We start from the raw sequence: 16383 nt of genomic DNA, 5'->3' as shown, positions 1-16383 counted from the left end.
TTCGAACTAAGGGCTGTGTAGCCCTTTAGTTCGAACTAGTGGGAGGCTAGCCCTCCCCAGGTTTCCCTGGTGGCCACTCTGGCCAACACCAGGGAAACTCTATGCCCCCCTCCCGGCCCCGGACCCCTTAAAGGGGCACGGGCTGGCTACGGTGCCCGTGCCAGGTGCAAGCCTGCCAGCACCCAGCTAGCAGACCCTGCACCTGGCACGGCACAGAGCCACCCACCCGATGCCCCCCAGCCCACCCCCTCTTCCCGGGACCAGGCTGGCGGCTCCCGGGAGCTTGCCCTGGACCGCAAGAGGCGGGCACCTTCCTGGGCTAGTGCGGACATCGTGGACCTCGTCCACGATCTCCGCACTAGGCACAGGAAAGTGGCCGTCTAGGGCAGGAGAGCTGCCAGCCTGGCCACCCAGGACCAGGTGTGCATGAAAATCAAGGGGGTCCACTGAGACCCCCGACCCTGAGCCCTGAGCTTACAATGGCCGTACTGGGTCAGACCAAAGGTCCATCTAGCCCAGTAGCCTGTCTGCCAACAGCGGCCAACCCTAGGGACCCTGGAGGGGATGGACCGAAGACAGTGACCAAGCCATTTGTCTCGTGCCATCCCTCTCCAGCCTTCCACAAACTTTGGGCAGGGACACCACTCCTACCCTCTGGCTAATAGGACTCCATGGACCCAACCTCCATCACTTTATCTCACTTCCCTTTAAACTCTGTTCTAGTTGTAGCCTTCACAGCCTCCTGCAGCAAGGAGTTCCACAGGTTAACTATTTGCTTTGTCAAGAACAACAACTTTCTCTGACTAGTTTCAAGCCTGCTACCCATTCCTTTCCTTTGGTGTCCTCTAGTCCTTCTTTATGGGAACTCAGGAAGAACTTTTCTGAATGCACCCTCTCCACCCAACCCCTGCTTTTACAGACCTCTATCCTGTCCCCCCTCCGTCTCCTCTTTTCTAAGCTGAACAGTCCCAGTCTCTGTAGCCTCTCTTCATCTGGGACCTGTTCCCAACCCCTGATCATGTTAGTTGCCCTCCCCTCTCCCAGCCTTTCTCTTCCCCTCTCCCACCTCCTTTTCCCAGTCTCCCCCAGTTTTTTTTCAATAAAGACAGAGTCAATGTTGGAAGAAACGTTATCTTTATTTTGTACATCAATAAGAAGGGGGGCTAAGGAAGGGTAAGTGGAAGGAGGTGAGGGAGGAATGGGGTACGAGCCCCCGATGGGGAGGACTGGGCTGGCTCTGCGGGCTTCTGGGGGTGGAAGCTCTCCTGCAGCCCCCCAATTGCCCCCTCTCCCCAGATGGCAGCCTGCGGCAAGTGCAGCCGGGCTGATGGCCGAGTGGTGTGATGTGCCCAGTGTGGGCACTCAGGGCACTCCAAGCCAGAACTTCTTTGCAAGCGGGGCACCCCTTAGAACTGTCTGTCCGGGGTGGGGGTCGGGACCCTTTAAGCGCAGCCCTCGGCTAGCCTGAGACAGTATCTCCATGCTCTAAGTCCTCCTTTTATGCCCTGCCGGCACTGCTTCCGGCCATCCTTAAGCCCTGTTCAGAGTCCACTCAATGTGGACTTACTAGTTCGAACTAGCAAAACGCTAGTTCGAACTAGTTTTTAGTTCTAGATGCGTTAGTTCGAACTAGCTTAGTTCGAATTAACTAATTCGAACTAAGTTAGTTCGAACTAGCGCTGTAGTGTAGACGTACCCTCAGAGATCTCTCCTTATCTCTTTTACTTAAGATGAAAAGGGAAGCCATCATTTGATTTTGGAAGATATCCCAACCTGAAATTTCTTCAGCTCTGTCTAGTTTGTTAAAGATTAGCAAGAGAAATAAAGATAAAACTCTTTCTTTTGTGACCATTTCTGACTTCCATGCCTTATACTTGTATACTCGTAAAACATCTCTCTTTTCAATTAAATACATGTATTTTATTCTTTAATCAAAGCTAATCCAGTGTTGTCTTTAAACTGAACTCTGGTAACTCCATTTAAAGTAGCAAATGGTTGTACATTGACAGGGGAATGGACATCCAATATCAAGACTATCCAGTGCAAAACATATGTTTTTTGAGGGGAATGTGTGGGACTAGAGTGTAATGGTATCAGCCTGCAAGTGCTTACCAAGGCTGGTGGAAGCCATAGTGGGACTAGAGAGAGGTGGCAGGGTTCAGCTGTACATATTCAGGGTGTTACCTCCATTCTGCAATGCTGCAAGTGGCCCAGATAGGAGCTACAGCAGCAAAACATTGTGAGGTATCCAAAGTCACAGGGCAGGTGATGACAGAACTGCTCTGGATTGCACCTCACAATGTGACAGAATCACTTGATAATTGCCCTGTTCCATTAATTCCCTTTGAAGCATCTGGCATTGGCCCCAGTCATAAGACAGGATACTGGGCTTGACCCACAATTGGTCTGACCCAGTATGGCTGTTCTGTTCTTTTTATGCATGAAAGAACTGTAGAAAGGGTGTTGATTTGCTAAGCAATATGATAATTTAATTAGTTGTTGTCTACAAATCAAATGTTTGTCTCTTTTAAAATCAAGATATGAAAGATGACATCAGGAACATTTAATTATAGCTACACGATACAGCAATGGTCTGATTAAACAATAGTAAAATAGGATTGTATTTCAGGATTTTTCTAGGAATATTTTACACTGACGTTTAAGTGCTTACTCAACAAATTACTGTCTGCATAATAACCAGTGATGCAGGTGTAGCTCTTCCTTCACAACACTGTTGTTTTGTTTTTCATCAGAAAAATTCATGTTCCTAATTTCCATTCCCATCATCCTCCAGATATGCTAGTTGTCAGTTTGCATCATGTGATCTACAAAGGGCTGTCTGAGGAACTGTTTAGATCACTAACCAGCATACTAGCTTTTGTATTGAATGTTTTAGACTTAAGCCACACGGGTACTATAACATTTGTAATGCACTCCAGTGTTTATAATATAATACCTACTACTACTCGTGGCAGATGTCTTTGCTCTCCTGGTCCATAGATGCCTGGTGGGCGAAGAACACATGTATGGAGCTTCTCACCTCCTAGGAGATGTGATGAAATGTGATTTTTCAAATAGTTTCTGTATTAGTATATGACAGTTTATCTGCTGTATATATTCTGAAAACCACAAGAGGACCCGATCTCTTTCTAGTAAATTCTCAATCTTATTTTAAAATGTGAATTTAATATTCATGAAAAATCCCGAATTTAGTACTCAGGTGAGTCCCAAATTGAAATTCTGACTATAAAATAGCTGGAAAGTGGAGCATCTTACAAACTTCCCCACCAATGTAACCTTCATAGCTAACATGCAGGGGCCACCTCTTACATTCTATCTACATTTATAAAATAGATGCCAAGTCATCATGCACACAGAACATTGAAAAGCACAGTATCTAACATAACTAACTATATTCAAACCCCTCCTCTGATCACAGCTATAGCAGCATCACAGAGAGACAGAAACTATTTGTCAAGCAGCCAGCTTCCTTATCAGTTAGATTTGACTGTAAAGTCCTACCACTTTAAATCTCATAGAACTCAATAGACAGCCAGTGCACTCTACTGAGAACAGATATAATCTGCTTTCTGTATGAAACTCCTCATAATTATCGGATACTTTCTGCACTTATAGTTTCAAGTTGTATCCCCATAGAGTACATCATAGCAGCTTGCGTCTGAGCTCACAGCAATAGATAATGACAGCAAGGATATCAACTGCCTCTAATAGAAAAGGTCACACCCTTCTCACCTAGTGCAGATTGAATAAAGCATTCTTGGCCACAGCTGCTATCTGTGAACTCAGGATCTGAGAAACTAACATAACCCCAAACCAGGAAATCTAAGTAACAAGCATCTGTCTGCCTTCTTCCTGCACGGTGTGCAAGTCATCTGTAAGTCCTAAAGACCTGTGAGGATGAAGCTGCTAGAGAGTGTATCTAGGTGCCACTGTGTTTATGGGTTTCAGAAAGATAGCTGTGTTAGTCTGTTTCAGGAGAAACAGGGGCGAGGGACCTAAGAGCTGGGGCTTGCCTGCATCCAACACCATGTGGGGCTGGAGCACACAGAATCTAATAGGCTGGGCAAAGGGGATGTGGGGAGTGTCTTTCTCCCTCCCAGTCAGGGGCCATGTCAATGAGGGTTTGCTTTTTTTTTTTTCTGCTTCTCACTTGTGTGTGGCCCCTGACTGATTTTTCTGTGGGTCAGCAGCCCCTGACCCAAAAAAAAGTTCCCTAACCCTGAGCAATAACCACAAGGAGTCCAGTGGCATCTTAAAGACTAACACATTTATTAGGGCATGAACTTTCGTGAGCTATGACTCGCTTCCTCAGATGCTTGAAGTAAAAGAAAGGCTGGGATACAGAGATGGGAATGTGACATCAGGGAAATTTCCTTCAGGGAAATTACTTGCTGTAATAATGTCCCTTTCAGGTACTCTCCTTTTCTCATCACTGTTGGAGATGAGCCTCATCCACTCTGATTTAATTAGCACCGATGTCACACTCCCATCTCTGTATCTCTGCCTTTCTTTCACTTCAAGCATCTGAGGAAGTAAGTTGTAGCTCATGAAAGCTTATGCCAACACATTTGTTAGTCTTCAAGATGCTACCAGCAGAGCTGTTCTATTTAGAACACCCACTTGCGTAGGGCATCCAAAAATCTCGGGGCACCAGTGGGTCTTAATGTTCACCCTTCTGCCTCTTCCTATCATTATTCTGTGGCTCTGCTTCCTCCAGAGAGAGCTAGTTAACTTAAAAGTGAAAAATCCTGTCAGACCTATTAACAGAACCTGTGAAAAAGCCATTCAAGTGGTAATGAAGCCTTTGCCAACCCTGTCAGTTTCTGAATTTACTGTGTTAGTCGACAGGACCTTAGTTTAAAATTTGTTTTAAAATATGTCATTGGTGTGTTGCTGAAGATTATAAAATCACACCTCTTAAAAAATCAGCATCTCCCCAGCACCTGAATTGAGACCCCCTTTTTGTTGTTCATAGTTTTACATACATTAGTGATATTAGACAAATAGAATGTTATATGTACCTTTTAGTGGGGTACCATTAGCTGCAAGGATCATTTGGTCTGCCATGGCTTTAGTTCTTGAATAATGATTAACTTGCTGAAAAGAGAGTGAAAAATATAGTGAATTGCTTAACTAAATCACTACATTGGTAAATGCCAACTCTGATAACATGTTAGTCAAATTGTACATCTGTCCAGCTTGCAGACATCACCTCAATAAAATTTTCTCAAAGCACAAGATATAGAGAAATGATTTAGGCTTGGAAGCCTAAATAATTGTTTTCTGATTAAAGTGACAGGTAGGTTAGAATTTTGGCTACACAAATTTATATTCCCAGCCTTGTTTTTTGTCGACTGATCCCTTATGCCTCGTGCAACAAGGTTTACAGGATCGGTTGACAACAGCTCTAGGACATTCTGGCCACACAGTGTCCCTAAAATCAGTTTCCTGAAGGAATTGTCCCAATGTAGAGAAATGACATAATACCAGAAGGTTACCATGGCAGTTCCTATGTGTCCCAACTCATAGCTGACATTACAGAAGCATAGCAAAAAAAGAGTGGCTAAGGCCCATTTACATGCAGGGGATCATAGACTTTTGAAATGGCCACTCATGGTAGGGAGGGGCTGGTGTAGGAACTGGGACGTGGCAAGGAACACTATCAGTTTAGCTACTTGGGGCATTGGTGATGCAATTTTTTTTAAAACTAACGGGTTAACTAAAATTGATTGAAGTGAATCTAGGACTTCAAGACTTCAAGACAGACCCAAAAGAGAAAATAACAGAACTCTTCTTGTTGTTACTTACAGTCCACAACTCAGACCCCTCCAACGCATTGTACACAATCTACAACCCATCCTGGAAAATGATCCCTCACTCTCAGAGGCCTTGGGAGAAAAACCTATTCTTGCTTACAGACAACCCCCTAACCTGAAACATGTTCTTTCTGTTAACCATGCCACATAACCACATCATAAGCCTCCAGGAACCCGGCTCTGCAACCAGAAAAGATGCCAACTCTGCCCACATATCTACACTGACAAATTCATCATTGGAGCAAACAACACAAGCCACAAAATCAAAGGGTCATTTGACTGCTCATCTAGTAATTTGATTTATGCCATCAAATGCCAACAGTGCCCCACTACTATACATATTGGTCAAACTGGACGTTCTCTACAGGAAAGAATCAATGGACAAAAATCGGATATACGTAAAGAAAATACTCAGAAGCCAGTGGCAGAACATTTCTGTTTACCTAACCATAAACTCACAGATACCATCTACATTTTTTGTTAGTCTATAAAGTGCTACAAGACCATTTGCTTGCTGTTTTTTTTTTCTGTACCAGACTAACTCGGCTACTCCCTGAAGCTCCTGATCTCTCTGTAGGTGAGGAAACAGAGTCTGTGGGATCCTGTCTTAGATGCAATTTAGGCGGTCCCACCTCTAACCTTCCACCTCTAACACCATTGGCTACAAAGGTCACAAGTGGTCCTAGGGCTTAGACACAGTACCAATGGACACAGCTATTCAAGAAAAATTTGTTATTGCATCAAGGGATGCATGATAACCTCAAAGAGTGGAATCTGTGTGAACTGTCAAAGAAGAAGAAGTGACTCCTAAATGCAGGTGATGTTCTGAGACAGGGAAAAGCGAGCAGCGGGAGTGGTCAAGGCAGAATGTGCTCCAGATTCCAGTTAGTGAACATTCTGGTATCCCCAGGTTTCTCTAATTTATATTTGGACAGAGTAGAGAGTCAGGGAATCAAAAGACTGTTTGATGGTTTTCTGCAGGAAAGACTCTTCCCATTATTTTTAAATTCCAGTTTTTAGTTGTTGTTTTTTTTTTTTTGTAAGATCTACTTAGTTATGGATAAGGACTGGATTATTGATCACAGGCCACTCTTAGAATAATCTCAGAGTATTTAAGTCAGAACTCTGGCAGCAGCAGCAGCAACATCTACCTCTACCCAAAGATAAACTGAGGCTAATAATTTAAATAAATGCCCTCTGCAGAAGCACACTTTGGAACACAAATACAGTTTCATAAAGTTGGACAACACTGCTGAATAGGACGGTTGGAAAGTAAAATACCTTTTCTAGTGGAAAATATGGTAAAGTTTCATCTCCATCTTCAATGGGATTCCCTCCAAACACCACATTCACCGTACTAGTATATATCAGCCTCGGGATATTTCTTTCTTTGCAAACTACAATAATAGACAAAATAAAATTTAAAGAAAAAGGGAAGAATATGAAAATCCACATGAATGGCAGTGAATATTTTCTTGTCAAAGACAACTACTGCAAACATAAGGGCAGTCTTTCAGTTACAGCATTATCTTAAAATTAAAATAACACCTTCCATTCATAGAAATTGTGGATGAAAAATTTCTCTATGCAACTTTTTGAAAATGGAAAGTGCTATATAAATGCTGTTGCAATTACTAAATGTTTTACAAACTACATACATGCAGCAATCACATCACCACTGAAATACAGTCACTATTTGGAGAGCAGATGCTACTTGTGTGAGAACACTTTAATGGAAATAAAAAGCCCTGCTATATTTCAGTAACATCAAATGAATTATTTTCACTGTGCCTGACTGAGCTAGAAAAGGAGATCAATATGCACACCCATGGGATGAAATAGAATTATAAATGACCTGCATCATCTTGTCTTCTGGACTGTAGATCTCCAGGCTGAAGTCACTTTTGCCCTTGCTTGTGCAGTAGGCAGCTGTGATAGCAGTGCTGCTTTTTCTAGCATGTCTGGCCTGTGCCACCTCCTTGCTTATATGCATGCACCTCCATGAGGCTATCTCCATTCTCATTTTGTGCAGGCCTGTATGCAAGAATTTGTGTGTGTGTGTGTGTGGGGGGGGGAGAGGTTTGGAAATGTGGACCACAAGATATGAATGCACACCCTATGGTCTCCCAAATAAGTAGGGAAATCAGACCCAGCCTTTCCTTGGCTGGCCAGAGCATGCTTACTTGGCAGGTGTTGGGGGTGTGTGTGTTCTATCACACCCTTTGCACTCCCCCAGTGTATGAGCCTGTTGTGAGAACTTAAGTGCAATAGGAAATCGATGTCTTCCCAGCTGCCTCATTGTCAAAGCTTCCTGTACCATTGTCCCCCAGGGACTGAGGGAAAAAAATGTGGAGGCATCCCTTTAAATGTTATGAAGGAGAACAGAGTGCAGCTCAAACATTTCTTTTCCAAAGTGCTATGAAGCGAAAGTCCACCAAAACACGAGAGAGAAGAAGCAAAATATTTGAGTAAAAATGTTGTGCGTGCATTTTGCTAGTACAGCTGCATAGTTCACATCCAGAACTGCAGAGTGGTGGAAGAGTAGGCCTTTCTTCCAAATACATCAAGTCGCTTCCAGTCCCTATCTCATTTTCTTGGCCTCTCTGATTCATTGCATCAACCACTAGAGAAATGTGAGTGGGATGCGTGAAAAGGAAATCCATTTCCTTGATGCAACATGAGGGAGAGAGGGTGGCGGGAGTTTGCCAGATCACTTTGGCTGGTTCCATCAATGCTGCATTCACTGGCAGGGCAAGCCTGGCAGCTGGAGAGGCCTGGAGGATATCCGTGAGCCTGTGCTGCATCTCTGGTAACTGCTCCAGAAGGATATCTAAAGAGTCAGCCACTTGCTTGTGCAGTTCTTGAAAAGATTCAAAATCCATCTCCTGAGGTGGGAGGAGGAGGCATGATAAGAACAGCCATACTGGGTCAGACCAACGGTCCATCCAGCCCAGTATCCTGTCTGCCGATGGTGGCCAATAACAGATGCCCCAGAGGGAGGGAACAAAACTGGCAATCCTCACGTGATCCCTCCCCTGTCACCCACCTCTAGAGAAACAGAGGCTAGGGACACCATTCCTACCCATCCCGGCTAATAGCCATTGATGGACCCAACCTCTATGAATCTATCTAGCTTTCGTTTGAACCCTGTTAAAGTCCTAGCATTTACCACATTCTGTGGCAAGGAGTTCCACAGGTTGATTGATAGCGTCATCTGGTGACAAAGAGGATATGTGTGCGAGTTCAGGCAAATCAATCTCAACCAGCTCACATATGGCATTGTGCCCTCCTCTGGGTCCATTACTGAAGGGGGGAGGGGCTGACAGGGCTGGAGTGCCTTCTGATCTGGGAGTTGGAGCTGGTTGTTGAGGCTCAGGATGCTGAGCTCTGTACATAGCTCAGGGGTCCCAGCAGGGGCAGTGAGGTGGTGCAGGTATCGGTGGAGGTACCCATTGAACGGACTGCCACTGTGGAGGTTGCTGGTATGGCTGGATTGGTTGTGGGGAGGAGTGTACCAGCCTTGTGAAGTTTCCTCTTTCTCATCAGGTGACATTGGAGAGGCTGAGCCAGCAGGAGTCATGGACAGGCTGAACGATGTGACTGTCAGAGCTGAAGAGAGGTGACCAGTAAGTCTGTGTGGCTGGTAAAATGCTGTGGTGCCGGGAAGGTCGGTCCTGTACAGGCACCAGGGGGATGCTAGGCAGTTGCGCTTATGCTGACATCTTGCAAACACATGAGGGTGCAACAGGTGGCAGAGATGAGATGCTTGGTGCCGAGGCTGTACTTGTGCCGACGCAGTCTATTTGCCTTTAGACTGGGCGCCGTAGAGTTAACTTGTGCCAGGTTTTTCGATCCTTGGGTTGTCTGGATGTGCCTCTTGGCCTGGTGCTGTGGGTGCTGCAGGTACCAGGGCTGATTTTTTTGTGAGAGAGCTTTTTCAAAGGGGAAATCGCCCCGAGAAGAGGACTGGGCGCCATGTCTGGAGTAGGATCTCTGGCGCTCGACCCTGAGGGAGCTGCCTTCTCTGCTACTGTCACTGGAGAGGATTGTCTTGGCGGTGGAGTATGTTCCAGATCCAAAGTTGGACCAAGGGACTTCTCCTTGAGAAGCAGCTTAAGCTGTAATTCTCAGACATTTCTGGTTCTGGCTGTGAGTTTTTTACAGCGGGGGCACTTTTGCAGAGTATGTCCCTCCCCTGGACAATGGACACACTGAGTGTGTCTGTTGGAGACTGGGAGAGTCCGCACCTCAGACACTGTTTAAAGCCCAGAGAACCAGGCTTGTCCAAGAAGCAGACACAGGCATGGGTACTGGGTAGTATGTGGGGAAGGAACAGCCATAGGCACAATCCAGCTGTGTTAGGAACAGTACCACTGCTGTGGTGACAACAGCAGGGAGTGCAGCTGTCACACGAGTGACTAAGGAAATAGTTACATGGCTGCAAACATATAGGGGCAAAGTCTGCTTTTTGGCAGTGTGTACTCTTGATAAACTACAGGCACACAGGGAATCTCCCAGTGTACCTATTCTCCCGCCCCCCCACCCTCAATTCTTACTCCATTATCAACCCATGGAGAAATGCCTCTGCACATTTTGTGGCTCCAGAGGTCATTTCTGTTGGGGTTATTTGGCGTATTTCATTGGATATGTTTCTTGATTCATTCCTGGCTTTGCTTATCACTTCAGTTCAGTTATTTTTTGTTCCAGGTAGACATAATCTGCAGTGAAAGAGGGGGATTGTGCACGGGCAACACAAAAGTGAGTAAAAACTAACGCTGCTCTTGCCTTTGTTGCAAAGGCAAACACAAAAAGAATGTTGATATGGACGATACAGTATAAAAAGCCATATCTGCCGCTTACAGCACCAGAAACTGAACTGCTGTCATTTTCCTGAGAGATTATATTTTGTCCTTTTAGCAACAATATAAAAAGCCAGGATTTAATTCCAGATATTCTATTCACAGGTGTGGGGGTTTCAGGGTGCGATCACCCCCTCTTGGCCCAAGAGGGGGGGTCGGCGAACCCTCGTGTCCCCCTTTTTAGTGCTTATTTGACCTTGGAGCCCCCAACAGGGAACCCCCGGTAACGGGTGCGATCACCCCCTCCCAGGAGGAAGGGGGGGTCAGCGAACCCGACGACAGTCACCCGCGCAAGCGGGGTGGGGCAGCCGGCCCCTGGTTCAGCGTTTCCCCTTGCAGGGTCGTGACTCACTACAGCTCTCTGCTCAAGCCGCGGGGAGTGGGATACTCCCTTCGGGGAGGGAGGGGGACCCGGTCCCGCCCTCTCTCCGGGTCCCAGCCCGGGGCCCTAGGCGCCGGGGCTTGCTACCGCCCCGACGCGGTGGACGAGGGAGCTAATCCCTCCGAAACTCGTCCACCCACGGTCGCCAAAAGCGCCCTGCCCCGGACTCCTTCCTCCCCCCGGGCGGCGCCCGCCAATCGGGCCTGCCGCATTCACACCTACCCTGGTTCGGGGTCTCGTGGTGTCTCACTTCCCGACGTAGCCTCGGGGAATTGTTCCGGGGCGCCATTCCGTTTCCGTGCGTCCCGCTCCTGTTGTGCGCGACGCGGTGGGGTACGTCCCCCGTCTGCCGACGGGCTGAGGGACCGCCAGAGGCAGTGGCTGTCCCGAAGTCCCCGGGCCCAGCGCCGGGCTGGCAGCCGCGGGGTATGCTGCCCGGGCTCCGTTCTGTCTCTGGCTCGGCTCCTGTGCTCCTGCCGGGAGCCCCCCTCCTCCTCCGCCGGCGGCCAGCCCTTTTGAGCTGGCCCGCCGTACTCGCCGCTCCCGGGGGCTCCGCCCCTTCCGGGCACGCCGCCGTGCAGCGTCCCTCCACCCAGCTGATCCGTCCCCCCCCCGACCCCACCGTCCGGGGACGCGGGGAAGGAGTCGGCACGGCGCAGCCGGCGCAGGCGCGGGGGGAGTTCCCCCGCCCGCCGCCGCCGCCGCCGCCCGCGCGAGCTGGGGAGATGCCGGAGAACCGGTTCCCCGGCGGCAATCTCCTGGGGACCGGGGTTCTGGCCGCCCCGCCCCCCGACCAGTGACGGGCTGTCACAACAGGCCTGGGCACAACCCAAAATTTTCTACAAAAAATGTAGTAAGAAATACTTCTAATATGCCATAATTATGTTACATTAGGGTTTCATTCTGCCACACTGACTTGCTGTGAGTAATGCCTTACTCTGTGAGCAATGATGGAAGAGTTGGTCTTTGTCTGACAGATCAATGCACCAAAGCGCTGTGGTGAATGGAAGTGTGTCAACTGACTTCAATGGGCTTTGGATCAGGCCCCCAAAAGGAAAATCTAGGTACATACCATCAATGACTACTTTAGTTCCATCAACATTTATGGACTCAATCACTTCTTTCTTTTGTAGCTAGAAATGGAGAAGTTGCACAGTATTTAATGACTTTAACAATTTAAATTCACCACACAGCTTCGTAATTGTCAAACATTAATGCAGTTATGTCCACTTTGCCACTTATTTTGTTTTATGTTCTTGTAAACCTCAGATCTCTTTTACTTGTCAGTTTGTACACAGAAGTAAAGTTTACATTAAAAAAAGGGGATGGGGCAGGAATTAGATTCCAAGACATCAATAGTCTGTTCTGCCCAACGTAGGATTGGCACAGAAATGAGAGTTGGAAAGTAGATTTAAATGTGAGTGCCCTGTTCTGGGGCCTGGCCATGGTCATAGAATCATAGAACCATAGAGCTGGAAGAGACCTCAGAAAGTCATCAAGTCCAGCCCCCTGCTCTAGGCAGGACCAATCCCAACTAAATCAACCCGGCCAGGGCTTTGTCAAGCCGGGACTTAAACACCTCTAGGGATGGAGACTCCACTACTTCCCTAGGGAACCCATTCCAGTGCTTCACCACCCTCCTAGTGAAATAGTTTTTCCTAATAGCCAACCTGGACCTCTCCCACCTTAACCTGAGACCACTGCTCCTTGTTCTGCCATCTGTCACTACTGAGAACAGCCTCTCTCCATCCTCTTTGGAACCTCCCTTCAGGAAGTTGGAGGCTGCTATCAAATCCCCCCTCACTCTTCGCTTTTGCAGACTAAACAGACCCAAGTCCCTCATCCTCTCCTCATAGGTCATATGCTCCAACCTCCTAATCATTTTGGTTGCCCTCCGCTGGACCCTCTCCAATGCGTCCACATCCTTTTTGTCGTGGGGGGCCCAGAACTGGACACAATACTCCAGATGTGGCCTCTCCAGAGCCGAATAAAGGGGAATAATGACATCTCTGGATCTGCTGGCAATGCTCCTCTTAATGCAACCTAATATGCCATTAGCCTTCTTGGCTACAACGGCACACTGTTGACTCATATCCACTTTCTCATCCACTGTAACCCCCAGGTCCTTTTCTGCAGAACTGTCCTGCCTGATCCACGCTGCCCAATAAATTAGCTGCCACAGGTCTGCTTTAATTTAACCTTTAGTACAGCATGGGCTCTACACTAGGTTAATAATTTCATGCCTAGTATTCAATAAATCCCACCTCATTTCCTAATCAGATTATTTAATCTTTATAAATAATTTTGGTTTACACTTAAAATAATGTAATCCCAATCATCAGAAGCCTAACCATCTATGGCTATACACTCAACATGTTTTCCACCTTTATATGAAAGAAATTTCACATATATAAATATTTTACTATGAAAAGTTTGCAATTTTTTTTCATGTCACTTACTCATCTCAATAGACTGCTACTTTTAAAGCATTCAGAGAGAGAAAAAAATAAGAAAGTTGTACTCACTTGTTCCAGTCCTGACATTCCGTGTGAAGCCACATGAAAAACACAGTCGACCCCTCTACAAGCCTTGAAGACTGCATTATAATCCCTCACATCACCCTGTGATCAGTCAGAAAGCAATAGACTTGGCCAGAAAGGTATAATTTACAATTTTCATATAACTAATCATTATTGTTAAGAAAAATCTAAAAGTAATTTTGCTACCCTTCACACAATTGCTTTGCTAATTAATATTAAATAGATTTTTACAAAACTGTACAGCAAGGTCCTGATAGAGTATTTCTTTAGGGACAAGAAAAATGTGTATAGCTATAGTTTGGTTGAAAGGTACTATGTTTTTCACACTTGGTCCTGTAGCCCTAAGGGTGGGAAAACTAGCTGGACTTTAATTGTAGTAACACGTGTCCAAGCGTTGCAGGATCAGGCCCTTCTAAGAAGTCATCAGAAGGAAGGTTCAGTGATTTGCAACATCGTCACTCTGAGATTGTTAAACTTTACTGTATTCATAGTAGTTCATAGATCAAACCTCAGCTTTTGCAGTTTATTAAAACACATATCTGTCTCCATCTGGTCTCCAATGTTAAATGTGTGTGCCAGATGTTTGCTATTTAATTGACATCAATGATAGTTTTATCAATGTTTCAGGGTAGATCATATCTCTCTAGAAGATGGATATAAAAACAAATGTGAAAATTCTATGGTAGGGTGGTGAGATTTCAACATCAGATGTGACTCAAACTACTGTCATAAGCCTAATGAAAATATGTCTTGAGTTGGCAACTTGAGGTGCATTTCACAAATATAATTTTTAAGCTTTACAACACCCCATGAGTCAGAAAAATATTAGCTCTAGCCAGTTTACAGTTGAAGTGTAGGACCAATGGCGAAGTGGTTTGCCCAAAATTACACAACAATTCCAGTGCCAGAAGGAGATCATCCAGATGCCCCAATTTCTAATCCGCAACTCTAACCACAATATGATAGCATTACCCTTCAGTGATTATTTCATAAACACTCTGCAACATTTTTTTGTTACAATGTGGGAAATGTTGTTTTTAGTGGATTCTGACAGCCTGATCCTCAGCTGGTGAAGTTAATGGAGCACTGCTAATTTACAATAGAACTATGGTGATTTACACCAGCTTAAAATCTGGCACATAATTTCTAATGAAGTTTTTGATGTTATTTATGACAGTTCTGTGTTCCATGAAAACTGCTAAGTTGACAATTTGCTGCTGTCCACAAGAGAAGAACAATTCATCTAATTTGATTGTTGTTAAAAATGTAATTTTACCATACCTGGAAATGCGTTGCTCCATTAGGAAGTTCCCATTTAGGCTTTTGTATATCAAAAAGAACAACAGTGATTCCTAATTTGGTGAGAGCACATCCCAGGTTGTATCCAAAGTAGCCTCCACCTCCTGTTATCAACACCTTGCTTTTAAGATGTGGTACAGTTTTTCCATTTAGTCTGCAGTCAGCTGATGGGGTACTGCCCTTCTGGAACCAATCAGCCTTGTTTTGTATCATGTCTACAATTGAGAGACTTTTTTGAAACCTCCTCCACAGAACTCTGGGATGCAGATAATTCCACTGAGTTTCATGTTACAATGCTCTATTCATGTCTGCAAATATTATCTTCATCTGACCTGTTTAGAAGGCATAAAAATAAGTAATAATACTAGTTGCTGGATTTCCAGATACAAAAAGTAACCAATATAAATGCTCATTGAGATGTTCAGCTTTTGTCGTTTAGTGTTTCATCACAAATTTCATGTTAAATGAAAAGAAGTGCTGGCAGTCTACAAACATCGCATACTGTCATCCTCAGTTTATCAATTATATGGTATTAAAATATATTGTTGATATTGTACCCTGAAAAGATTCACTAGGTTTGCATATATTTAAGTCCTCCATAAAGGTTAGCACAGCATACAAGAAAGAAAAATGGATGAGTTTATATTTGATCAAGACAAGCGCTATAACAATGTCCCTAACTGCTTATATATATCACTTTATTCCACTTGGTGTCAAAGTATAACAACAATCAAAAGCTGTTACCATCTATAATGATTGTTTCCTACACAAATGAGTTTAGGGATCTGTGTCCTGTTTCTGTTACTGTCCATCTTCATAAAGTTCACCCTTTTGGAAGCCTCAGCAGAAAGACAACTGAATGGGCAAGGGGATTATATTAATATCATTTCACCTAGAGTGGTTTTTCCTGGTTTCAGTGTAGGCACAGCAGGTCTGCATTGCTGTTGATTGTACTGTGCCTGTTCTGGGGATAGATATTCTTAGTGCATCTCCACAGTTACTCATTTAGCTTCTTCACTTTCACTGTACTATGTCTGACTATGACCAGGAGACAACTAGGCAACTCTCCAACATCACATTTTACAAACCTTTCTCCTCTGATCCACTTCAGAATACCAAAAAGAATACAATGTCTCCTTAAAGAACTCCCTTCCTCTACTCGGGACCAAATCCACACAGAAACACCTTCTGAACCCCGACAACGATTGTTCTATCTGCTTCCCAAAATCCATAAACCTGGACACTGCGGACACCCCTTCATCTCAGGTATCGGCACGGTCACTACTGGATTATCCAGCTATGTAGACTCTCTTCTCAAACCCTACGCAATCAACACTCCCAGCTATCTCCGAGATACTACTGACTTCCTGAGAAAACTACAAAACATCAATAACCTCCCTGATAACGCCATCCTTGCTACCGTGAACGTAGAAGCTCTGTACACCAACATCCCATGTGAAGACGGA

At 45.3% G+C, this 16383-nt stretch overlaps 1 protein-coding gene across 1 annotated transcript in view; it reads right to left on the bottom strand.

Moving 5' to 3' along the window:
• The window catches only part of LOC102454424 (putative short-chain dehydrogenase/reductase family 42E member 2), a 49733-nt gene that overhangs the window by 18421 nt on the left and 14929 nt on the right, over positions 1 to 16383 (bottom strand). Inside the window, exons 3-8 of the mRNA XM_075899463.1 lie at positions 14900 to 15249; positions 13604 to 13699; positions 12151 to 12211; positions 7119 to 7234; positions 5043 to 5118; positions 2961 to 3043 (exon numbers count right to left, since the gene is read on the bottom strand). Of these exons, the coding sequence (XP_075755578.1) occupies positions 2961 to 3043; positions 5043 to 5118; positions 7119 to 7234; positions 12151 to 12211; positions 13604 to 13699; positions 14900 to 15130 (663 nt within the window). The 5' untranslated portion in view covers positions 15131 to 15249. The remainder of the gene's footprint in view (positions 1 to 2960; positions 3044 to 5042; positions 5119 to 7118; positions 7235 to 12150; positions 12212 to 13603; positions 13700 to 14899; positions 15250 to 16383) is intronic.

The sequence above is a fragment of the Pelodiscus sinensis genome, chromosome 16, assembly GCF_049634645.1.
Source record: "Pelodiscus sinensis isolate JC-2024 chromosome 16, ASM4963464v1, whole genome shotgun sequence".
Lineage (NCBI taxonomy): Eukaryota > Metazoa > Chordata > Testudines > Trionychidae > Pelodiscus > Pelodiscus sinensis.
The sequence above is the reverse complement of the archived record's forward strand: the minus strand, read 5'-3'. Positions and strand labels throughout refer to the sequence as shown.